The 26,611-nt window shown below is 39.5% G+C and overlaps 1 protein-coding gene across 1 annotated transcript; it reads right to left on the bottom strand.

Annotated features, from left to right (window-relative positions):
- Positions 1-434: 434 nt before the first annotated feature.
- LOC140227189 (anaphase-promoting complex subunit 7-like) lies at positions 435-19,206 on the bottom strand. The gene is made up of 15 exons (XM_072307618.1): positions 19,034-19,206; positions 17,653-17,775; positions 16,511-16,681; positions 15,593-15,708; positions 14,920-15,033; positions 13,674-13,761; positions 11,865-11,960; positions 11,027-11,115; positions 10,138-10,264; positions 9,273-9,414; positions 8,070-8,215; positions 7,000-7,112; positions 6,168-6,284; positions 4,389-4,557; positions 435-2,988 (listed from the first exon to the last, which is right to left on the bottom strand). Exons 1-15 carry the CDS (start codon positions 19,103-19,105, stop codon positions 2,977-2,979), a joined length of 1,695 nt encoding a protein of 564 aa, XP_072163719.1. The 5' UTR covers positions 19,106-19,206; the 3' UTR covers positions 435-2,976.
- Positions 19,207-26,611: the final 7,405 nt, after the last annotated feature.

Genomic DNA, 26,611 nt, shown 5'->3' with positions numbered 1-26,611 from the left:
ACGTCTGCTTAGCAGGTAATTATATTATTTAGTTTATTTATGATATATGTTTGATAATTTTTATTGTATGATATGTTTGTATGCTACATATACTCACTATACACTCATTTACAGTTATACATTGTTGAATGTGTTGCAAAGTGCCATAAAATATTGCCAAGTATGTCATGTAACTATTAACTCATGCTCAACTTATATTTAATATATTGTGTTTATGAGTTCAGATTTGTTATGCTCAAAAATGTATATTTCGTTTCGTTTCGTTTCACAAACAGAGCTGAGGAAGACCACGGTCGAAAGCTTCACAACTCTGCCGGTTTCATGCGACATCTTCTGTTATCTATACTGTCTCAACTATTAATATATATATATATATATATATATACACACACACACACACACATACGACATAGGTAGCACAATGAGCCGTTAAATCAAATGAAATGATAAACTTTTATTATTTGTATTTAAGAATGCTTTCTACACAAATGATACAAATATACACAGGCCTGAAGTCTACACAAATGCATGCAAGTATTTACGCTGTTACTATCACACTGGCAATTTCTACAGACAAGGGCAATAGTGATAGATAACAAAGGATTTGAAATACTTGTACTTTGCCCCATGATCAAAGTATACAGGTATGTAATTTGATTCATCACCAATGTTTTACAAATGTAATGAGACTTGCATTTGCTCTAATCACCAAAGGAAAAAAAAAAAGACCAAATACATCGCTCAACTCCATTCTGAAAAAAAAAAAAAAAAAATGAGCACTGGTGTGCTTGTTTTCATTCATATGTGAAATGTCGTGGTTTTCTCTTGTGGAAATTTTGAGGATTCATGCATAAAGACTAGCGTACATGTACATGTCACTGGGTCAGATGTCTACGGTAGTTGGAATTGATGAACTTTGTATACAAACATTCAATTCTCAACCCTGCCAAATGAACATGAAAATTAAATTTCACTGTGAGACATTCCTCTACAATCTAATACTGAGCACAATAAATGATATTCAAATTCTGTTTGATCTGATGTTGCGACAGTTACCTCAAACACTGAAATGGGAGGACACCATACTAGTAACTCAACCCGGTCATTCACTGTGATTTATTGACTTTGGAACATACAGTCATTGAAAACACTTAACCAAACATGGCAGCCAGAGTTGCAAATGATTAAGAAATGAGACATCTTCCTATTTTCTAGAGCTATATTATGGAGATAAACTACATTGGTACTGTTGGTTAGTCATGAACTTGGCTAGTATAGCATGATGACATGAAAATGCCACACATTTCTTTGCAAGCATATCTGTGTATGCAGCATGAATCTTTCCATAAACTTTTGAAAAAGGATATTATTCAAAGATAACCTATCAATTCATCATTATGGTACAGTGCACTCCAGTTATAACGAAATTCTTTAATATTTGTGCAATGAAGTGAAAATCTAGGTCTGGAGATTGTCATCTACATGTATGTTTTGTTATACACTTAAATGTTTGGCTTTATCATATCTTCATAGCAAAAGGAAACTTACACTTTAATATTTGGCTTTACCTAATCTTCATAGCGAAAGGAAACTGTGGGTCCTCAGGACTTCATTACAATGGGAGTTGCATGTAGTAACAATGTCTCAATGTCATTGCAAGTCTTGATCAAGATGCAACTGTACATTCGGCAGTAATTCTACTGGGCAGGTGCACTTTTTTTTTAATTAAGTAATACATACATGTACTGGTAATTGTTTACCTGCAGGGCAGCCAACATGTATATCAAAATTGAAGAAGCTTCCAAAGAGCAATCGGGCAGGTACTAGTGTGTAACGTACATCTTAATAGGCCAACAAATAATTCCTTATTCAAGAATGCTTCCTTATTATCTTACACAGACACTCCTACACAGTCAGGGACATTTGGCAGCTCTGTGTAACATGAATGTGGGCAGATCATTTGATATTTGCCCTTCAGCTCTGCAAAATTGGGGAGTTTACAAAGAGATACTAGTGTGCTACATACAATCTACATCACAATAGGCAAAATAAATATGTATTTCCATAATCAGGAAGGCTTCCATGTTATCTTATGCAGACACTCCTCCGCAATATGGGAGATTTGGCAGCTGTGTGTAATATGAATGTAGGTAGACCGTTTGATATTTATTCTTCAGCTTTGCAAAATTGGGGAATTTCCAAAGAGCAATTAGGGAGATACTTGTGTGTTACATGCATCTCGGTAGGCCAAAAAGAAAATATTTCCATGATCAGGAAGGCTTCCATGTTGGCTTCCATTACACAGACACTCCTCCACAATCATGGAGACTTGGCAGCTCTGTGTAACCTGAATGTGGGTAGATCATTTTGATATCAGTTCTTCAGCCCTGCAAAATTGGGAAGTTTCCAAACAGCAATAAGGGAGATACTTGTGTACTATATGCATCCCAATTGGCCAAAAAATACTTCCATAATCAGAAGGGCTTCCATGTTGGCTTTCATTACACAAACACTCTTCCACAAACACAGAGACTCCAACTCTCCCGTTTTCGACGGGAGATCTCCCGCCGAAAGCCCATTTTTGCAAAATCTCCCGTTCTCCCGCTTGAGATTTGATTTCTCCCGCCCTGGCTCTGTGTCTCCTGGTGGAAAGCATTTCTTACTTATTGCTATCGTATGTTTAAAAAATAAGCCTTAGATAGCACCAGAGAACATCTAGAACCCTAGGAACTTCGCACACATCAACTTGGAGTCTCCCGTTTGCTAGGGGTTTTGGGCGGGAGAATCTCCAGATCAGAAGGTGCTTGGGGTTGGAGTCTCTGCAAACATGGAGACAGGGCAGCTCTGTGTAAAATGCACAAAGGCAGATCATTTGATATTTGTCTTTCAGCTCCACCATACCACACTGTCTCTTTTCCCTGTGTCCATTCCTTTGTGTTGTCCGTGACGACCCCAAACTTCATGATCTTCTCGTCATCAACTGAGCCACTGTGAGCATGAACGGAAGGAGGAAAGAAGAAAACGATTAGAGGCGGAAAGCAAATCAGCAAACTTTGTGGCTAAACTCAGGACATTTCACTTCATGATTACATTTCATCACCCTCTTAAAACTCATTACAGTTTTACTAGAATGATTACACTATTATCATTATGATGGGGGGGGGTCAAAACTATGTGTACATTTATGTAAATCATTCCTGCACACATGCAGATAGCACAAATGATGTAATAGTGAGAATAGATGTGCACAGTGTGCACTGCAAAAAGAATGACTGAGTGTGTGTGTGCATGTGTATGTGTACCACTGATCTTTATGGGAAGTACCTGGATATCTCATTGGCCAATCACTTTGAAGCCAACATGCCGCCATCTTACTTGGCACATCACCCATACACTGTACGAAGCTCACAACATCACATGATCTTGGTGACAGTCTGTGCTGGAAAATGCATGCAAGTCTATTCTACAGAGCGTGCATGGTAAAATGGTGGCACGTCGACTTCAATTGTGCAGTGTGTACGGGCAAATAAGATATCTAGGTACTTCCTATAGAGATTAGTGGTGTGTACACACGTGTGTGAATGGAACATGTACCCCTGGAATCTGCAAAGCAAGGGACCACTGTTTATGGCAGCTCCCAAGGTGTGATAATGGTGATGTCGAGATCACAAGAGGCAGGCATAAAACCGTCAAGGAAATGCACAGCAGAGATGGTTGTTATCAATTTTCTTTGTCACTATTTTAACCATTGTAGCAAAATGTTGGATTTGACAGCCTCTAACTCATTTTGCTGTCACTCTTGGTCAACTCACACTTGCAATCATATAAAAAAAAAAAATCAAACAGACAAACAAACAAATAAACAAACAAACACACAAACAAACTATCGAATTGTTTTCCTCTTGATTTGACAAATGACTCCTCTACACCTGTCCAGTATACAAATGACTCACAGGCCTATGTGGGACGGTAGGAATTCTGTATAAAGAACCTCTGAATTGCTTGAACCCTCTTGGCTACACAAGATATAGTCCTTGTGGGTTCAGATAATTCAGAAAAAAAAAGTCATCTGTTTTATAAAATATGGGTATAAAATTCATGAAAATATGGTGAAACTGTGTGCTGAGCATAGGTTACCGGATGCATGGTTATGGAACAGGGCATGACTGAAAATTAAATATGCATGTAGTCAGTAACGATTACATGGCAATTGACCAATCAGATTGCAAGGATTCCCTAACCTTTTTTTTGATATAATAATCCAGGAGCTCCACAGGTCAATATTCTCATATATACACTTGTACTCCAAAGGAGACATTGTGTATTTATTTATTTTCGATTGTATTGAATAGCCAGAACCATGGACGGTTTGACAGTTAAAGACTCACTTCGTTGTCGACCCACGACCCCTCTGGGTCGCTGTTTTCGTATTCGCCGACGTCCTCCCCGCTCTCCTCAATGGCGTCCATGTCGTCCTCCACCGTGGCCTCGAGACTGTCGCTGGCCTTCTCCACCTTCTGCATGCCTTGTAGAGCCTTGTCGTTCTCTGGGTCCATGCTGGAAAACCAAGCACCAGAGGAGAAAAATACAGACATCAACACCTTTTCCGGGGTATTGGGCCTTTACTCATCTCAAAGAGGAGCTCTGTTGATGTCGGTGATGAGGTGTATATACTCACTGTATATGCCATATTTATTTCAAAAATATAATATTTGGCAATCAGGATTTGTAAGACGATTTCACGGATGGTGGAGTATGCAGTCAAAATCCACAGGGACAAAGCAAGAAGTAAGTTTTTATTTTTCTGGAGAACAATTGGCCATTTCCCGCCATAGACACGATTTTCTTTTGACATTTTCTTTATGGTGTGTGTGTGTGGGGGGGGGGGGGGTAGGGGGCAATATTTTTAACAGTTTTTGCTTTCGCAGATACTACTTGGCTGATGAAATTTACAAAAACAGAGACAAGGAAAAATACATGTCATGCTTTGCTAGGGTTAGGGTGCAAACCAATCTGAGAAATACAGTAAAACCAGAAATTTTTCGTGAGCATGAAACTTTCCCAAATTTTGCAAGGAGCTAAGATCTGCGAAAGTACAATGCCAGTGGCATTTCACGAAAGTTTTACGCCACGAAAAAGGGTTTTATGCCACGAAAAAGGCCGTCGCCTCCAGTTCACCAGAGTTACATGCCACAAATGTTTCTGGTTTTACAGTAGTCCTCTTCTTCTGTCATCCCTAGCATGTTCACCGACCACTTAAAACCAGCTTTCTGCAAATTTTGGGAATTCAGCTTTGGTCATCCACATCATGTACTTGATATCCATACTACCTGAGGAGCCCAACAGGTGTAAACTATACCTACAGGTAGATCCAAAACTTTACCCCTTCTAAATCCCCCCTAAAAAAAAAAAAAAAAAAAAAACAGAAAGAAAGAAAGAAAGGAACATATGTGACCATGCATCAAAAAAACAACAAAATGTTGCAAAAATAGGTGGAATAGGTTAATTTTGTCAGTCTTATAGTTTTGTATATTTTCTGAAAGAGCAATTCTTCCACAGATTTCCAAAGTTTGGGATTGTGAAACAAATGGAAAACTGTGGGGTTTTCTGCATCTTTTTAAAGAACACTTTTTTGTGTAGAAAATGTGATTGCATATGGTTTAGAGGACCCCTTCTTTTTCTAAAAACCCTTTACCAACACTTCAGCTTCAACTCTACTTGTCTAGTAACTTTTGAAAAGACGAGGCTACTGCTTTAGAAGTTAGCTTTACTCATGAATAGAATGTGCTGATAGAGTGCACAAAATTTCAGCTTAAATCTGATAATCCCTCTACTGTGGTTGCTAAAGAGTTTAACATCCTGTTTTTTGTGTCATTCATTGTGCAGAACTCGGCTTTGGTGAGATTAAGAGCTTGAATAGACCCTTAAACTTTAATGGCACTTTCTTTCTATCATTTAGACAAGCTTTTACAGCTTAGAGTCTGCTCTTTAAGAATCTGCCTCTAATTAAAATCCATGTCTGGCGACTTTCTGTGGGTTTTGTGATGCAGGGTCACATATTGAAAGTATGCCCATACTAGCATCAAGAGCAAAAACTGGTAAACTGTCTTCACAGAGATGAGTGGATGGAGAGTTGAGTGACCGCTACACCTGAGTGACCAACTGACCTGAGTGAGATGCTGTACTGGTCCAGGGCCTCCTGGGGCTCATTGTTGAGTGAGAGACAGTCTCCCAGCATCTGATGCAGCTGACTGGTGCTCTGCTGTTCCAGCTGCTTCCTAAGGCTGTGCAAAAATATAATGGTAAAAATACCGAGTGATAGTAAGGGGTAATGCAAGTGTAATTGATATAATTTACACTTGAGTTTTCTTGCAGTGTTTGCATGCCAGACTGTTTCAATACTGTTTTGTCTTCCTTTTATTAAGTGTGTGCATTCCTTTTAATGACAAAATCTCTTAAATTAATTACTTGTAATCAGATATTTATGTCCAAAGAAAATGTTCAAAAATTTGAGTGAGAGAATGAGTGAATGATTAGGTCCTTGACATTCTTTCTTTTTTCTTCTAATACTGTTTTCATCTATTTACCTCTCATTACAATATTTTATCTCTTTTTTTTTTTGTTTTTTTTTTTTTTTGGGGGGGGGGGGGTTCTAGCATATCTACATATTTCTTTTTAATAAAACTTTTGATTGCTTGAAATGATCTGGATATTTTATTTCCCCAAACATACTTTAACAATCTTGTTGAATGAGATATTCTTCATAAGAGCAGCACGATTGGCATATTATGTGCACTTTGCTATATGTATATCGGGGGTGCAAAATGGGATAAGCATCAGTATGGAGAATTGCAAATAATGTTTACTTCCTTCAGTGATACACAGTTCAACTATTGAGTAACAATTGTATTAATATAGATTTGAATTCCAATTCAAATCTCTGACGATTTGAAGTACAATTCACACCTATATACATAGATGGAGATTGGGATATCTTACAGCTGAATGGCTCCTGGATACTTCTGTTCTTCATTCAGGATCTCCACAGTGAGGTAAATGGCTGGCAAGTAGTTGGGATCTTGTTGCAATACCTTCTCCAGCATGGTTCTTGCCTGGCATAAAACAAATAGTGAACAATAAGCAAGAAATCAAGATAAAGGAATTAAGTGCAAATGAACAATGAAAAAGTGTTGGCCAAATATATTCTTTAGTTTGTTCTAAACAATATTGAGGATATTTAGCAATGTGAATGGAATGAATGCAAGTATAATTACAACGCCTACCAAGTACAAAATAGTACCCTGCCAAAGAACCCTTTAAAATCATGAAACATTCACACACATGTGCAAAAGTGTGGGGGAAAAAATACCGTGTGTCCCCCCAAAAAATTACAACGGGACCCTCCACAATGATAACTTAAAAAATAGTGAATCAATCCAAATACAATTCGAGGGTATGAAACTACAACTCATTGCCCACATCTTACAGAAAACGCCATTCAGTTTGCTTCAGTGGTCGAAGAGAAATAAAGAATTTTGCAGAGCATGTCAGGAATCTCTTCCCTCCAAGTTCTGTCTATTGTATTCACACATTAATATGCAGTTCCAAGTGCTAAACTTGGAAGAATCAGACTTAAGACATGCTTTACAATAGTCCATATTTCTCTGTGACCGCTTAACCAAATTGAAAGGGGTTTTCTGCAAAATAGAGCTATTAAAGATGTTTAGTTTATTTTAAGACCCTGAAGTAGCATTTGGACTGTTAAATCAGATTGGGTGTTATCAATGCGAAAATCTGATTGTAATTTTTTTGGGAACATACTGTACAGTACATGTGACATGCAGTAAAGACTGAAAGCTGCACAAATTCTATGGTCGATTACCAAAGTGAGAATTGAATATCAAAATCAATCAAATTAAATGTCAGGTATTTCTGTAATTCTTTGAAATGAAAATACATTCTTAGAACATTACTACAAGTGATCAACTTGACAAGAAAAATTTCAAGGGAAACTGTTCTTCTATTTCATATTGTCAGAAGTATAAGGTGTTGCTGCTTGTTTTCACTACCTTTTCCATGGACAGTCTGTCCCTGGCGAGTAGTGAGGCCAGGAAGGTGATAGTTCTGGGATTGTTCCCAAGGACCTTGACCGAGTTAGTGAAGGTTGTGATGGCATCTCTTATCCTGTTGGCTTTCACGTAGCATTCCACCAGGCCTGAAACAATATGGTAAGGCTTAGTACAAAGCAGCTCAGTTTTGTTCTCAAATTATGGTGAGGTAAAAAGGAATGATAATTTTGTAAACACAGCAGACACATAGAAAACTCTGAATGTAAATAAGGGAAACCTGATAGAGTAAACACTAATACGACAAGATTTCATGATTGGGAGAAGATTTTCCTGTGTACACATTTTTTAACATGTGTCTCTCGGCGTGTCCCATGATATAGTGAGCTAGTTCCGAAAACACATAATGAGATTTCATAAGTACAAGAGGATTTTACTAGTACAGATGTCACTGTTAGCCTTACTTGCTTTGTCCATTACGATGAGATTAAAAGAGTGAGTGGAAATGCTTGATGTTGTAAACATGCTTCAAGGATTCATGACCAGGAGCACATCAGATGTGCTCAAGATTCTTGCTCACACAGCACGCACACAAGAAATGTGGTGCATGTCACACCTCTGATCGCACATGAAGCATAGAGGTAACACTGGCTGTGCAATGCCTGTAAAGTTCCATGTCTGTAGCATGCAGTTTGCAGCATACTATCTACCAATTTATGCACATGGCCACAAGAGAGGTTGCAACAGATGCTTTGGCTATGACTGGGAATGAATACTTCCACCCCTTTATGGATGGTAGGAATTAACGGAAAGCTTCTCACTGGAAAAAGAGTGCAGAGTTCCCCTCCCCCTCCCCCCCCCCCCCCACACACACACACACACAATGTTTCTCTCTCTACACAGTGCCAACAGATAAACTGAATGTTCATACAAACTAGTTGGTTAGTTTGATTGTCAGTATCCAAACACATTTACAACTTTACTTTTCATAATATGGTCACCATATGACCATGACTGTATGTTGCTACACAATGTACTACTACTGATACAACACAAAGGTCTTCAGCTGACACAGCTGTGGGTTATCATATTGAAAATTATGCATGTTTCCCTTACGCATAAAGAAGACAATTTTCTTGGCATTATCAGGAATGGCATGTTCACCAGCGACAGCTGGGAGGGGGAATGTTTCCTGTGAATGCTCACCCTCATGCGCCTCAAACCGACTCGGTGCACACCTGACAGCCTCCCTGAAGTGAAGGGTGGCCTCCGGTACCTTGTTCATCTCCAGCAAACCTTTACCCTTCAAGAGCAGTGCTTGGACCTTGCCCCCTTTCAGAGGATATGCCTGTAAAAACACAGACACACAGACACACAGACGAACACACAGAGAGATGAATGGTGGAGAATGAAAAAACAATGAACAAAGCAATCCAAAAACTATAAAACAATCAAACAAACAAACAAACAACCTTCAGACTGGCTGTACACTGGAGAATGCAGTAATCACACCTACAAAAAAAAAATAATAATAATACACACTCACGAAAGAAAACAATCAAACATGGCAATCTTACCCCTCAAAAAACACAAACAAACAAACAAACAAACAATCAACTCCAACCTTCAGTCTGTGCACGAAGCCATGAGAGACTATTTCCAATGTATGCTCCAGCTGATGGTGTGAAGGTGATAGTCTTTTAAAGTGATATACTCTTCACTCTGATAGAAACGAAACAAAAGCTTGCCACAATTTGTCTCTAAAAGAAAAGCTTGGCTCGCGTGAGATTAAATGTGATTCATGTTAAGAAAACTGAGCCTTCCTGAACACTAGTACAACAACTGTATGGTGCAGCTATTGATATCACTTCATATTCAAGACCCTATGATGTTGGAAAAGGTCCAAGAAGTAACGTAAAATACAAATCCATATTAACCTTGCTAAAGTAGGTAACAGAACCACCTACATAGGGACAAGAAAATCTTGAAAACCTTAGAACATGAATCAACAGAGTTTGCTTCAGCCTTCACGGTTGACTGACAGACAGACGGACTATGTAAAAACTTGTACCTTCTGTGCAAAGTACACTGCCCTGGCAAATCTTGATTGGATAGTCGGAGGACAGAGACAGTAGTAACCCATGGCAACCCACGGCTCTCCTCGCTTGTCCGTCACTTCCATCAGCTCCGACGAGAGACTGTTGGATGTGGTGGGATGGGGTAGAAACCATTTCGTAATTGCTGGCAGCATGAGGGACAATATACTAAACTGATATGTCACACACCAGTTTATACCCATTCATATCCCATACTAGCTAATGGTGGTGAATGTCATTCCTGCTAATCGAACATTCAATGTATCTATTTTCATTTTCTTTCACAAAACATAATGTAAGAAAATTATAAATGATCTTGAGTACACATTGCTTGTAAGATTAAAATTTAGAGGTAATTAACAAATTGAAAGGATGTATACCTGGTACCAAATTTCAAACCAAACTTGTTACATTATCTAGGTGGTATGTATCATATTTAATTGTCAAGAGCATCCCTCGGCATAGCCTGAAGATGGAATGGTTTTAAACATTTTCAAGAAAATGTTTCTCACTAGAATTTAATAAATGTGATGACATTTTGTGTGTCCAGGCTGTCACTTGAAAAGTACAAATGAGCAACTTTTGAATGATGCATTTGCGATGCTTTCTAACAAGGGATGCATCTGTTTAAAAAAAAAAATCCATATTTATCTAATATCAGCAACATATGCAATAACACTATGACATAGGTAAAGGAATCAAATCTTGATTTAATATAGTGGTAGAAAGTCAAAAACCAATCCACCAACTAAATAGTAGACACTGTACAATTAAATGTGGCTGACAGTGGTACAGAAAAAGAACAATGTGTCTACTCTATCAAAAGACAGAACTGATATTGATAATGAAGCAGATATAACTCACCTTTGGAGTTCTTTGGACTTCTTCTCTTTGTAGAGAATATATGAGTAGATGTCCATTCCTCGGAGGTACTGGGGATCTAACGAGTGAACCTGGTATATGCAGACAAGAACAACGATGACATGAATAATATGATCCTTCATTTCTTGTGGCTTTGGTACCCATTTGTTGAAAGCTAAGAGTATTTACAAATGTGTTGCACAAACAAATACAACAATCAATGATTCAAAAGTTATTTGGCCTGTTTACTTTCGATGGAAGACTGAAAATAGAAAAAAATAAGGAATTGAGATGACATCTATGTTTGTTTGTTTTTTGTTGTTGTTTTTTTCATGCTGCCAGTGAAGCATGCTGGATATATTGAGATACATATTACAAGTTGTGCATTCCTTAACTCTACTTCCAGCATTGCACACATTAACAGTCATAGGAAAAACACTGAAAATATGAATTTTCATTCTCTTTCATTTCGAGGCTACCCTGCAGAAATCAAAATTTAAAGATAAAGTTAATACATCCTTTGAAAAGAGTAATTCCCAATCAACCCCCTCACTTAAAAGCACACAAATGATCAAATAACAAACATAGAAACAAAATATGGAAACATTATCTGCAACATTAATACATGGGCTACTAGTTTTAAATTTTGAAGTTTTTTCTAATCCAAAGAAGTAGAGAGATGTCAAATCTCAGTGAAAAAATCAGCTAGTAAAAAGAAAGCTAACATTGATTCCCCACCCCCCCCCCCCCATCAATACTTTACCACAGCTTTAAACATTGTGATACAGTGGAGGGCTCAAATGACCTCCTGTGAGTGCAAAGGTCAAAGGTTGGCTCTCACCCTTCTGTAGATGGTGGACGCTGTGGACAGATCCCCAGACATGAAGTGGTTCTCGGCAAGACAGCACAGTACATCGGTGTTCTCTCTCAGCACGCTCTGTGGATTAAAACCATGTCGCACATGCAGACAGTGAGTGGTAGTACAGGGGAGCATGGTATGAGAAATAATCTAGACTTCTCTTAATTCCTTTTATTTCAATTTTAATGGATCCTATAATGTAACTTGCAAAATAAAATAGAAGTAAATCACCACTATTGACTTGGTTAACAACTTATGACATAAGTTAAAGCAGGGCTTGACACTAACGCTGGATCGGTGGCCCGGGGCCACCAAAAACGCACGTCGGGCCACCAAAATTTCAGAAATGAAGAATTTGGTGGCCTGATCGGGCCACCAAAAAAGGTCGGATGTTTGCCTTTGGGCCACCAAAAATAAAAGTTAGTGTGGAGCCCTGGTTAAAGGGATGGCATAGTTTTTGTTTAGATGGGGCTTCATGGTTTTAATCATTTGAGAGATAATGAGAAACGAAATATGAAAGAGCATACAATTCAAAGAGGTTATTCAAAGTTTATTTGATGAAATAGGTTTTTGAAATGGCTGAGATATCCAAAAAATAAAGTGGTAGTAATAATAAAAGTTGGGACCTAACTTTTATCAGAACTTCTTTGATTTGTATATCTCAGCCATTTCAAAACCAATTTTCAACAATTAAACTTTGAATTCTCCTTAGAATTGTATGCTCTTCCACATTACATAATTGGTTTCTAATCATTTCACAAGTAGTTAAAAAGCCCCATCTCAACTAAAACTATATGTACAGTATCACCCATCCCTTTAATTAATGATGTAAGATGGACTTCATCAAATCCAAAAAATGGGTGAACAATATGTAAAGTGCCATAAGAAAGCATGCAGGGCAAACACTTATAAAATTTGACATCAGGCACACACTCAGAGAAGTCCTATGAGATTGATATTTAAGTCATACCCCCATTTTTGCAATTTTTATTAGAACATACTACCACTGTATTTTTCAAGAAACCTAGTCAATTTATCTCTCCTGTTATTTTGGGGGTGTTTTTTAATTTGAGCTTGGTAGTCTTAGTGGCAGAAAAACAAAGGCAAGAAGTCTAGAAGAAGTACATGATACCATCATGTAGAATATCATGTAGAATATAAAAACAAAATGATATCTTGACACATCAGATTTGATGTTTGTTTTATGTTAAGTGCTGTCTGGGGCATATTATTTGTATAGGGCCCCATTTTTCTCTCTCTCTTCTTTCGTTCTTTAAAACAACAACAACAGATTTGATGTATCATTTGGGAAATCAGATTACCTAAGATTCATAACAGTGCTTTTGAAAATCCATATTTCATCTATTGTAAAAGTGGAAATTTTCACAGTGTTGAAATTTTCGCACATGTCACGCAACCCGAAACTAGTGCGAAAATAAAAGCACACAAATATTTTTGTTTGCCATACTTTCCAGCAGTTGATGACTCGATTCCACGGAATTAAAAACACGCGAATCTCTTCTAACCCCGCCGAGCGCTAAAAATTAGTTGCGCAAAAATATCGACTTTTACAGTATAAGATTGCAGATGCCATCTAAGTTCTGAGGTCACGAGGGGTCGACAATCGGCTGTGGACAGAAAAGCGGACTTTGGCACCTATGCAAGAAATATAGTCATTACAACCAAATCACAACCTGCCTCATTACAAATTGTGTCCATGTCATGCACTTCCATGCTCCTTCACTATTAAAAAAAAGGGAGTAATAACATAGATGTATACTTTACATTTACCCCTGTCTCTAGCACTTTGAAGGTGCTGACTGCTTTGCTGTATTCCTTGCTGGTGTTGTAGGCATGACCCTTCAGCCAGAAAGTAAGCCTGCAGGGGAGAACAAAGGACAAATAAGACTTTTAAAAAATGAAGCACCTGATACTGTAAACGTCCATATTTTCGCATTATTAATTTTTCGTGCTGAGTGACTCAAACACATATTCGCGGGTTCTTGAATTTGCGCTGCAGGATTGTCAACCTAATCAAAATGTGCAGAGAAATTTGTGAATACACTTTCGCTGGTTTTAGAAATTGTGCTAGCCAAGTGTAGCGCGAAATGCTCGAAAATTAATGTACCATAAGAATTTGTGCATTTACAGTACTTCTTGTTCACTCTCTCACACACATATACATAGGGGTCGACCATATTGCACATCAATACAGACAGACATCTAATTGCATGTGGTTCTGCAGTAGTTTCCCTTGTGGCACAAGTTCTGACATTTCTGATGAGATCTCTGGCTACATATGTATGTAACCGACTGAATGATGTGCATGTGTGTTTGTGTGTGTGTGCGCGCATCTGTATGTATGCTGTGGCAAAATCTTTTTGTGTAACTATGATGGGCTTCTATCATCACATTTACAGACAAATCAAAGGTATTGTTTATCATTGGGAGCAGAGATGTACAAATGTTCAAGTTATCACTTTTGATACATATTTGCAGGTCAGTTGTATCCTACCATATGAAAATTTTGCACTAAAACCTAAAATATCAGGAGATATCATTATTTTCCTCATTAAACCATAACTGTAGATAATTTATTCTACAAACAATTTTGATTGATCATATTTTGTATATTTCACGATACTTAATATTGATTATACTGATTAACATCTTTACATTGGTTGTTTCTACCCCTAACTCATAATTTAGAACTATTTTGAAGCACTAAAGCTGGGTTTTTGTTCCTTGTGCAAATGGCAAATAATGCCTTTAAATCTCAGCGGTGCAGCTCACACATGAGGGGATCAAGTCTTGTGGATTCCACTTCTGTATTGATTTTTCTCTCACAGTCTTTCTCAATAAAAGCAAAAGATTCCATATGTGTTGCTCTGCGTGGCTGTTAAGTGCAAGGCCACATGAAAGAGAGAGAGAGAGAACCCTCCCCCCCCCCCCCCCCCCAAAGATTGCCTGCAAGCATTTTCTGATCAATTCATGCATCATACTGACACTGTACTATTGGGCACTGGTAAGAGCTTACCATTCCACATTTGCAGAGCTGGGCATACTATTGACAGTGAGGAAAGCTACTTCAGTCCCTCTTACACCGAGAGATAAGAGACCCAGCACAGCTTGCAGCGCCAGGGGACATTGCCTATTATGCAGAGAGATTTCAATTAGAATAGACATGTGAAACCATCATATCAAACAAAACTGAAATACTTTGTGGGAAAAAGGTAGAGAAGGAGGACTACAACAAATAATATCCCACATATGTGGTTATTGGCTAAAAGAAAAATTGGCCTTTTGAAGGACAGATTGATTCGCTTGCGATGTATACTGCAAGATGAGTGTTTAAGTACTATTGATTCTCATGGTGACTGCATTCTTTGATAAAAGTCAAATACTCATTGTGGTCTATTAAAGCAGAGAGAATTAAATGCTGGATACACAGCAACTACGAAGCATCATGATGGTTAGTTACTGTACTAAAGTGTGAGTGCCATAACCCCAAATTCGATACACAAAACACGGCAGTCACAAGGATGATAAACGAATAGCAAAATAACCAGACTAGCTGTCGTGTGGCTCTTGCCTGAAAAATGAACTATCCAGCAGAGCTCTGCAAAGATGTGATCCAAACTTCTGCAGATTAAAAAAAAAAATATATATTATGTGTTTTACGAAAAAAACAGACATGATAACGCCCATACCTCAGGACCTCCTTGTACCCGTAGATGGCGGAGCGTTCCATGCCAATTTTCTGGTAGAGTTTGGCCAGAGCCATGTTCACTTTGGGTTCTCTCAGCTTGGCAGGGATGCTCTCCAACTGTGAATTCCAGATACGATGAAATACGATGGTGAGAAATGACTGCCATCATAATATCACTTCATGGAAAGTGCAACATAGTTGACTCTTCTTTTTTTTTCTAAACATCAGGTGAAAACTTGCACTACTCACTTGCAAATGCAAACATATCTTTCGTCCAGGCCTTCTGATGACAAAACCTTATGATGAGCACTATCCCTCACGATAAAAGCCAGTCAAAGTTAAATGACCTGCATCAACTAACTGCTTTACTACCGTAACTACTCTGGAAGGTACAGGAAAGTTCTAGGAGTAATGTCTGTTTGCTCAATCATTCACAACCTACCACACACACACACAAGGTATGTATAATGGGGCTTAGAATCAGGAGTGGAAAAAACAAACAAACTAACAAACTCTGGCAAGACATTAAAAAAAAAGAGCAGAAAACAAATTGCTGGAATTATTATCAACTTCCCAGCTGAGTGGAGCCATAAATATATTAAAGAATTAAGTGATACCAAACTGTCCATTCTACACCAAGCATCATCTACTGCTATCAGCAGGAATAATGCACTACTCATTTCAAACACATCTTTCATATTTCAATTACAGCTGGCTGCAGCAAATTGTTCTCGACAGCATAAAGCCAGATACATTTGGAATACCGGGTACATGAGATAGACAAGAATATTTGCCATCCCTATCTCTATGCCAGTGGGGGGGGGGGGGGGGGGGGGGCAAACACTTCATAAGAGTCTGCATGGGTATTAAGGGGAAAGGACTAAGCATACAGGATACATCTTTGATCTCACAAACACACCACTGCAATGGCCTCCCTGTGGTTCTTGAGTTGGTTGTGGCACTGGTAGATGCGGAATCGAACATCAAGCTCTGAGGGTAAGCTGTCGTCTGGCTGGCTCGTCTGGGTTGACCCCTTGACCTTTGTCTTGTTGAGCATCTTCTTCAGCTGCAGAGCCTTGCGGTACATGCCCTAATGATATGCGTCAAGAAATGCTTAGAAAGTATGTTCATAATGTACTTCATAAACTTACTCCCTTTGGAACATGTTCTGTTTATTAACTGTTGACTACAGATGTTTAAATGAGGAGTTATTGCCATTGCAACTGGTAATCTATCATTTCGTTTCTCTTTACCAATGCTGCACACTGGCACTGGTCCAACGGTCCCTGACCAGTAAAAATCACTGTCGGACCACTAACTTTTTTTTTTCAGTAATTGACCAGTAAAAGGTACCTACTGGTCCAACGACAGATCAGACCAGTAGAACAATTAATGGGTTAGTGTGCAGCCCTGTCTTCACTCTGTGCTTCTTGTGCTAATGACTGGGGAGGCACAACATCTTAGTTTTGTCTAATTCTGATGGGGTTTTTTTTTACAATTAACCCATCTCCCAAGCATTCTTTAATCTTTGAAACAAACATTCCTCTGTTTCAGAGGTATAATATCTTGTTTGGATCTCCTACACTATTGAATGAACATGTCTACAATCTATGTCCACTGCTACTAAAAGTTTCAATAAGCCCCCTGAGCTTTTACTAAGTTTCTTTCATTCAAAATAAATTTCAATTTATGCAGAGCTATATTTGAATTTTCCACAACTTTATCATCATAACCATTAAATCTTAAAAAAAAAAAATGACCAAAAAACAAACAAACAAACAAACAAACCACACAACAAAACACATCAAGCAAAGTCAGGTAAACAACTTAAGACTAGATCTTTCAAATTTGTCATCATACATTGTATTCATTAAATCATTCAAAAAATGTACATGTAAAAAAAAAAGCGAAAGAAAAAACGCACGCACACACACACACACACACACACACACACACACACACACACACACACAAAGTATCATCCTTGCTCAGTCTATATCAGCGTTTTCAAAGGACCAACAATCAAGTACTGTTATTTCAGTGTTCATTTCTCAATTTTACCTCAGCTCGCTTGTATTCCTGTTCCTCATAAAGGGCGTCAGCATAAAATGCAAGAAGCTGATACCTTTCAGCAACAGTCAGTAAGTCTGAGTTCTGTTCACTGGCAGTCTTCACCAAGTTTGCCTGAAATGAAATCACAAAAATGAAATCACAAATCACGACATATTGAAATGGCTAATTTCATGTGTTGTGCTTTCATGCAGGCAGCGTATCAACACTGACCGTGTCTGCGATGTCAGATCGCAAATCAAGGCTCGCAAGGAATCCGAGTCGTTTTTAGTTTAAAATTTACTTTTAGAGTGGAATGGTTAGAATTGAAATTGAGTGACATGAAAGTCGACAATATCAACGCTTTCTGATAACCACAATTCACCTAAAAGACTGAAAATAAGACATTAAGTATTTCCTCTGATATTGCCATTGGTGCAATTTGGTTTCGTGGAATCCAAGGTATCTAAACTTACATGGATGCGAAAATACACTGAATAGCGCCGCCAGTGCAGCGCTCGCCTGGCCCGACACACAGCCGCGGCTAGCCCGACCAGACGCTGTTAATACGCTACGCGAATACAGCGTCTGACCAGCGCAGGCACCTTCAAAGTGGGGAACCACAACAACTACAAAACTTATGAAAATTTATACGTTCTTTATAAACAATGTACACGTTACCAAACGTTACTCACCTTAAGTGCATGCTTGTATTACAAAAGGTTCGTAAGTCCATTGAGAGCCCTCGTGACAAGTCCGTGGAACCAAAAAATGATACTTTCTTGCGGATTCCCTAACACCGTCGGGGCTCATCGTTGCAAAATTCAAAATGGCGCCTTGATCTCTGCGGAAATCTTTTGCGTGCGTGCGATGCGCTGCTTGAGTGTTGGTGTAGCATAGCAGCATGGTCGACAGCGCGACCTTTTGAAAGGGCATTCAGATCATGTGACCTCCCGGATATTGGAAATGGCCTGGCGTGAAAGACGATGTACCGTTCATGAACCGTTCACACTTGCTGCATATAACCATCATTTTAGGTAAGTTATTAAATCTAAATTTCAATATTCATAGCATAGAGATATGAACAAAAGTCTCACTCTCATTATCATTTTGTTCGTCAGATGAGTTTGAAGTGACAAAAAATGATCTAAAGTATCAAAATTCAATCCGATCGCATGCGATCGTTGGACCCTCTTTGTGTTTGGAGCTTCGCTGGTACAGCCCTGTCGCGCTACGTATGTACAGCGGCGACTGGGCTGTGTATAGTTAGGCCGCGGCATGCACGGCGTTCTCTCTCGGCCTCGCGGGCGGGCTAGGCTTGTTGTTTGCTAACATCTTCTTTCGTACGTGGGACTACAGTAGGCCATTCATTGCACATATTCTTAGAACTTACCAATATCGCTAAATTTCCGAACAGTCCTTCCTTCCGGAGAAGTCGCACGTGATCCATTAGCCACGCACCCATATTACCCAGCTTATGTGACTTTATTTAGGCAGATGGAAAGTTAGAGGACTACAAATCTGAGGCACAATACGCAATATTTGAATCTTTTGCTGCTTGCTTGGGATAAGTTTTTCAAAGTTTAACATCGATGGTCGATGATGGCAGCAAACACAAATACGGCAACCGTGTTTGCTGTCCTCAACGCTTGTATACGGCACAGATCCTACCACCATCACAGAACTTTATGTTTACCATTCCCGTTTTGCGATACTAGTAACGCGACAAAATGACAAAAATGTGTCGATTTCCTGGTAGGTTCTATGTCATTTCTGCGACATCGCTTTGTTTAGTCTTCATTTCACTTGAACTTGATGTTACTATGTCTTTGGCTAGCTAAAACCCTAGTTACTTTATACAATGCAATTGTTATGCCTCGGGTGTATTGCAATGCCAATATTGCTTGGGGACACACATTTAGGACTCATGTACACAAGTTGTATGTTCTTCAAAGAAAGTTGTCAAGTACATAACAAATTCAAACTATAGATCACCTAGTACTCCCTTGTTTTTGCAGCTACATGTTTTGCCGTTTGATGAAATGGTTTCTCTTCAATGCTTAATATTTGTGTTTAAATGTCGATCTCCTCAAAATACATTTTTGTCTGATGTGTTGTGGAAAATTCTTCCATCCATCGTTATAATACTCGCCAGAGTAACCTCATCCATCAGCCATATGCAAGAACACAAACTACCTTAAATTCATTCAGAATAGTCTGTGTTAAAGAGTGGAATAAGTTGCCCCGTAATATAATTAATTCCACTATACACTGTCTCGATTCAAAATTTTGTGTAAAAGACACCTTTTCGACAGGTTGAAATTAGGTGTATAGTAGAAAATGAGATGAGGTAGCCATGTGTGAAGTGTGCATGCATGTGTTTATGCGTGTGTGTGTGTGTGTGTGAGTGTGTGTGTGTTGTGTATGGGGGAGGTGGTATACGTGTACTTTTCTGCATTTATTATGTTGTATTATTTGTACATATTATAATGTTATACTCCATGTAAATATGTTACACCTTGCCATATACTGTAGTGTATTGTGTAAAGGGGCCCCGACCACAAGCTGTGCTTTACTGGGGTCCCAAACCTATCATTCTGAATTTTTGCAGTTATACATGTCTTGTACTTTTGTTATGTTTGATTTGGTTTGAATAAACTGAACTGAACTGAACTGAAAATGAAGTAATTATCTATGGTCCTTGCTTTCCCTACTAAAGTAACGTAATACTAATAAACAGTGCCCCGTTTCATAAAACTTATTAGGCCTATCAGTGACAAGTTGTCTTAGTTGTTATAAGCTACTGAAATCCTTGTATCTGATTGGTTAAGCGCAAATTTGTCACATAATTGTGGCAAGTTTGTTTGTTTGTTTGTTTGGTTTTCTTTTTTTTTTGGGGGGGGGGGGATGGTCTTTTTTTTTTTGCCGTGTATATCTACAATCGTAAAAACGTGTGTAGCGTAATATAGTCGTAGATTGGACGTGTTGTACGACTTCGGGTGTAGTTTCTTTCTGTGGTGTTGCGTACTAAAATATTTGAAACACAGTAATGCCAATGAAACCCGGTATTTCTTTATCGGCTTCGACGAGAGCTTGCGTCCATACTCGGATACATTAACATTAAGCCACCCATTTGTAAATACTGTAACGAAATATGATAATGCGCGTCAATAGTTTGAGAAACTAAGTTACGTAAAGAAGGCATTAAAGTCTGTTGCATATTGTACGAAGAATTATGTGTCTTGTTTGGTGTTTGGCGATCTGTAACCAGTGCATGACGCATGCTTATGGGCCTATGGGCCTATATACTCACAGTATTTGTTTACACTTTTATGCATTGATTATGCCTTTGATTGTGAAAGACGGATGGATTGCCCGCTATAAAAAGTACAGATACATTGTAAATGTACATGTATAACTAAATAAATGAAATGGTGCAATACAGAAACATTCCCTTATCTGACAGATAAAGCCTATCCAGCGTATCACATCCAAGAAAACAAAGACTAAATAGGTCTATTACGCCTGTAGATGTTATTCATATGGCCTCTTGTCCATAATGCACGATGAGATATGTGATTAGTTCCACTGAAATGACGAAATGATTACTATACACGTCCATTTCCCATCAATAACCGGTATTTAAAAATGTGGCATATTGTCAGGCTGAAAATAATTATTGATTTTGTTTGAATATTCTCAGAATATTTTAACTCTGAATCACAATCTTTGGATACGTCAATGTGATCATAGTAAACAGATCTCTCTCTCTCTCTCTCTCTCTCTCTCTCTTGCTCTCTCTCCATCCGGAATATTTAGAGCCGACAGTTTTTGATTCAGCAACCCTTGGATAGACTTGATAGAGTACGTAAGGCTACATCTTTCAGTTGTGTTAGGCCTGTTCCTTGGAATACGATCTACACCATTAAAAAAATTCGACTCGTTATTTCACTCGCACATGGCAAATAGATCTATTGCTTTCTGTGGTAACCACTTCCTGCCCACAAATTACACAACCCAACGTAATAATTTCCGTGGACATATAACAATATAAGGACAAGTAACATAACAATCTAGAGCAGTTAAGAAAACAATTCATATCTCGCGGAGTCGTCGAGGTTTGAACAGGTTTATTTTTGGCGTATACATTCTGAACATGGGATTTGATTTCCTGTGCACTATACTCCACGTACTATTTTCAGCATTTCTACAAAAGAGTTAACATTTATAAAAGTGGTGTCACGTTACATCATTATTAGAGTATAGATTCTGTCCCTTACACATAAAGCATGTCATATTGCGTCGTGTGGGGAAAACCCCGAGAGAAACGGGTAAGAATGAAGAAGGGACCAAAAAAAAAAAAAAAAATGTGTTTCTCAACACTTGCTGTTAATTTCGATTTTTCTAAAGATTCAATAGTCATTTAATTCATTCAATGGCTACAACGTATCAACAGATCAACCTGGCTCAATGATAATCAGTTCCACGACATATAAGATGTGTGACTATATGGAATAAAGTTTCGGCATTCGAAAAAAAAAGATAGCTTTTGCCTTAAACATAATAAAGTTGCTACCATACCATCATGTCGGTATCGCCATTGTTTGTAAAATATACTTGCTCCTTCGTCTAATATAAGGTGCTGTAATAAAGTATTAAGAAAATCTAAAAGGGAAACTCCCCTTCGTGTTCAGATTTATCTTAATGAGAAAAAAAAAAGAATCACACAAATATAACAACAAAAAGGTGTCATTAAAATCAGGGTAACAACAAGACGTTCCTCGTGTACACATTGCATAAAGCTTGACATGCTTCCGTCATAAAACAGTGATATCAAGTCACAATCACGTGGAAAACTTAGAAAAGATCAAATAAAGTTAGGCGATAACATCGTCTAAAAACTCTTAACATCGGTTTGCATATCGAATTATCATTACAAAGGATACACGAAAGAGAATTAGTTTTGAATTTGTTTTCTTTTTGTAGAATTCAAATCTCTGTTTTCCACAACTACGATGATTTCTCAACATCCTGAAACGACAGGGCATTATTCGCATCTTCCAAAGAAGACAATATGAGATGCGATGCAAGACATCTTCACGTTTCGCTATCTTCGGAATCATCGCTCTCGTCAAAAGCTGACTGACAATCAACTTGCCATCGCCTGAGCTGCCTGCGCTCCTTTGCGGAGCCGGGGACTTCTTTCAGGATAAACTCCCTGAAGGTATCCTCTGCGGCCGCCAGCTTGTAATACGTCATAAAGACGGACTGCGTTCTTCGCGCCATCGCTTCGGCTTCCCTAGCAACGCTATCGGCTGCCAGACACGTCTGGGCAGCGTCGTCGTTTGGTCCTGCGCGATGCAGTGCCGCCCTCAGGCGGGAGTCCGTCATACCCAAGTAGCGGATGATGAGCCTAGCTGCCGCCACTGCATCCTCCATAGCAACGAAGGCGTGGCTGATATCGCGCTTTTGATCCTCGTCAAGTGTTTCGTCTGGCCGATTTTGACAACGAACCTCTACGTCGTCTTCAATGACAGGAGGGTAAATAGCACCACCATCAGGCTGCGCCGACTTTGATCTGGCCATTGCCTGTAGTCTCAGCGCACTGTGATTGACACTAAATGGGATATGGTTGCCTAAGCTGTCAAAGCGATGATCTGTTATCTCCTCGTTAGTCAGAGTAAACAATGACAGTGAGGAAAGAAAAGTCTCTTCAGACTTTGAGATACGCGGTGGAGTATTGGGATCCCCATGAGCGAGTGTCGACCGTTTCACGCTGCACTCTGTGATCGGCCCTACTCGGGCAGCAATCAAGTTGTCTATAAGGCCCTGAACATCCGCGTTATCTCCGAAAGTTTCAGGACGCTCCGATGAAGGATTGGTAACCACACGTTTTCCTGGTTGATCCTCTATGACTTCTGAGAAACCTTCGGAACTACTTCCAGGTTGTGATGAACCATTGGCGACAGGTGACGAGGTAACGGCTCTCAATTGGTCTCCTTGCCCTATAGTGTTAATCGACACTTGTGACTTAGTCGGAGAAGTTGTCAGATTGTCACCCCCACTGTCCTCGATCACTAGATTTTCATCTTCCCCACTTAGCCGAGGTGGCGCCAGATCATGTCCGCTTCCGGGTCGCTGTGGATGCGGTGACGGCACTTCGGCGACATCAGTCCCGTCATTTTCGTCTTGCGCGTCGTGCATTTCTCTACATGCATAATAATATGATATAGATTGATGCGATGAATGCTCGTCATTTGTTTCCAGGTGATCAGGGTGTGGTCCGTCGATCTTTTCTTCACATGGAGCTTCAGAGTCCACCTCAATTCCCATGGTCTCCCATTCTTCTGCAGTAGGAGTCATCGTTCCTTTCGATGTCGCTTCGTGAAGGCTGCTGGCAGAATATGACTGTACTGGCTGTTCGCCAACAACAGATTCCCGATGGCTTGATTCATCCCTTCGCAGTTCATTTTCAGCACACCGATCAAATGCCACTGTCTCTAGATCCTTCGCTGTCGATGATGTGCGGCAGTCACGGTCAGGGTATTCCCCATTGCTTAGTCTCTTTGAGTCCTCCAACCCAACAGAAGGTTTATCTGAGAATTTCATCTCGAAGAGTAACTCTTCTCCTGTTTGTACTCCGACCGAGACGCTCCGGACTCGGGTGTTTTCGGATGTCGTAACCTCGTCTGTGCAGTCTTCGTTCTGACGTGAAGAGCTAGATTCTTGAAGATGTAGATCCTCTTCAGCCACTTTGACGCAAGAGGAGTCAAAGGAGACGTGTGACACCGGAGTTTCCATCATCATCTTTTCTATCGAGCCGTAAACCTTGAGGCCAACCGGTGATTCAGACTCTTGCCCCTTAGCATCCTCAGTTGAAAGAATTCTTGCGTCTCCTTCCATCTTTGACACTGAGTCAACTTCAATGATCGGGGTCATTATTCCATTTTCATTGCCAGTTTCGTCTGCCTGTTGAGCTTCTGCAACTTCAGGCGTTTCTGTCGAGACTTTTTTGATGTTCGTATTTTGGGGTTCAGACCTCTCAGTGATCTCGTTGATCGCATGAGTTGGGTCCTTTTCTTCTTGATGGCTGATTGGTGTTGGCCTATGGTCTTCCTGTCTCTTTCCTATATGTGTGTCCTCTCGGTTGTGCAATTTCTTCATTTTGACCTTGGGATCGCCTCCGCATGCTGGCTTCTTAATTGGAGGAATGGGACTCAACCGTCTCTGCCAGTGATTCTTTTGTTTTGTTCGGACATCACCGCTGTCTGTATCTCGCCGGAAGTCGAACCCTTGACCTTTGCCTACGGGCACCCAGAAGGCCTGTGTCCTTGGCGCCTTTTTCGTCTGGTTCCGCGTGACCAATGTCGTAGTCTTCTTGAGAACCTCTTCGAGTCGGTTCCGCTCAAGAGTAGCGATGCCGGGATGAAAGAACGTTCTCGGAGCGAGGCGGGGTGCGGGTTTCGATGGCGGTCCGTCAAAAAGGGAGCAGCAGTGCTTCTTGTGGTTACTACCTGCTGGTGGTTCTATGGGTTTCTTCCTTCTTGGCGATGGGCAGCGGAACATGTGATTAGTGTGGGTGTCGTCGGATGTTGGCGATATTTTTCCAGCAGGGGGCTCTGTTTGTGTTCGCTGAAATAAACAATAAAGATATTTATTAGACTGGAGTCATAGCGTCATCATTTGATGTTTAGTGTCATCTCCCGCACCAGCCATCTAAACTAAGATCTCTACTATATATTTGCAGTATATGACAGGATAAAATCATTACCATTATAGTATGCTCAAATATTTTTGTATTTGATTCTGAAATATTTATGGAATAATCTCTCCAATAGTGTAAAAATATCCCTATATGTATAATAATGATCGCTGTATCAAGATAATGAAACCTCCTGAAGTTCTTTGCGTGACACCCTGTGCGCGACACCCTGAGCTATCTGCCAATTCCCTCGTACTCTGGGAGCCCAAACGGGGAATTGCAAAAAGAGGAAGAAGTAGGGCCACTTTCATCAGTGTACTGAAGAAGAACGCAGGCCATGACAGTATTAACGAACTAAGGACAGCCATGTTGATAGACAGGTTTGGAGGTGCAACTTTCTTTATGGAACTCGAGTTGGCATAGGCTGAAGCTAATACATGCCCTCGAATTAGTAGTATAGTAGAGGTTCTTTGCACTTTGTGTATTTTTCTACGATGGAGTGAGTGTCAACTGCACAGAAGAAAAAATACAAACCACGACACTACCATAGGCCTACTTAAGGTATTTTTCTCGGCTCACTCACTGTTTAACCTTTAATGTTTTCGTTCCCTTATCGTGCTAAAATCACAACATTCTGGCATCTCTTATGGCCCTGTGCAGTAACCTCATAAGCAATATTGCTTTGAGCAACATTACTTAAGGACCTTCTTAAAGTCAAAGATATTATCTCCATAATTCAGTCACGTTATAGAATGACCACCTGAAAGCTTAATATGTGCGGACCGCGCGGTTATACTCCTTGCGGTAAAATCTCTTTTTTGCATAACATTAAAGTAATTGGTCACTGTTTCTGTTTGCAATGCTTTCCGAATAATCTTTGAGAACGGTCAGAGAATCACGAACAACAACCTCGAGTGATCTTACTTGCACAAAATATGGTATTCTTCAGTTTGTTAAATGTTAGTATCTCTGTTATACCATATTCTTTGTTTTACACTCTTCAACAAAGTGCCAAATAAGTAATCATTATCAGAATACGATGCCGACAATGATATAAATGATAATGATCATCATCTTCATCTATTATAAGAAGAAGATATATTCTCTTTATGATTATAGGTTCTGCTCTTACCCTTTCCACACGAGTGTACATCTTCGGCTTCCGGAATGGGTTCTGAATTGGAGGAAGATCTGCTCGCGTGCCGGGGATGACGTCATAATGACGATCATCATTGTGGGGTTTCTTTTCCTCGACTGCTTTGTGAATCT

This window comes from Diadema setosum, chromosome 4 (assembly GCF_964275005.1).
Source record: "Diadema setosum chromosome 4, eeDiaSeto1, whole genome shotgun sequence".
NCBI classification, from domain to species: Eukaryota; Metazoa; Echinodermata; class Echinoidea; order Diadematoida; family Diadematidae; genus Diadema; species Diadema setosum.
Note: the sequence above shows the minus strand (reverse complement) of the source record. Positions and strands in the feature narration are given on the sequence as shown.

Bases quoted from the DNA above. Each gene is read 5' to 3' on its own strand.
- LOC140227189 (XM_072307618.1), bottom strand. From the start codon at position 19,105: ATGGGTGCGTGGCTAATGGATCACGTGCGACTTCTCCGGAAGGAAGGA. The intron at 17,776-19,033 runs GTAAGTTCTAAG...ATTTCATTTCAG, and splicing joins TCGGAAATTTAGCGATATTG to GCAAACTTGGTGAAGACTGC. The intron at 10,265-11,026 runs GTGAGTTATATC...CACATCCAACAG, and splicing joins AAGTCCAAAGAACTCCAAAG to TCTCTCGTCGGAGCTGATGG.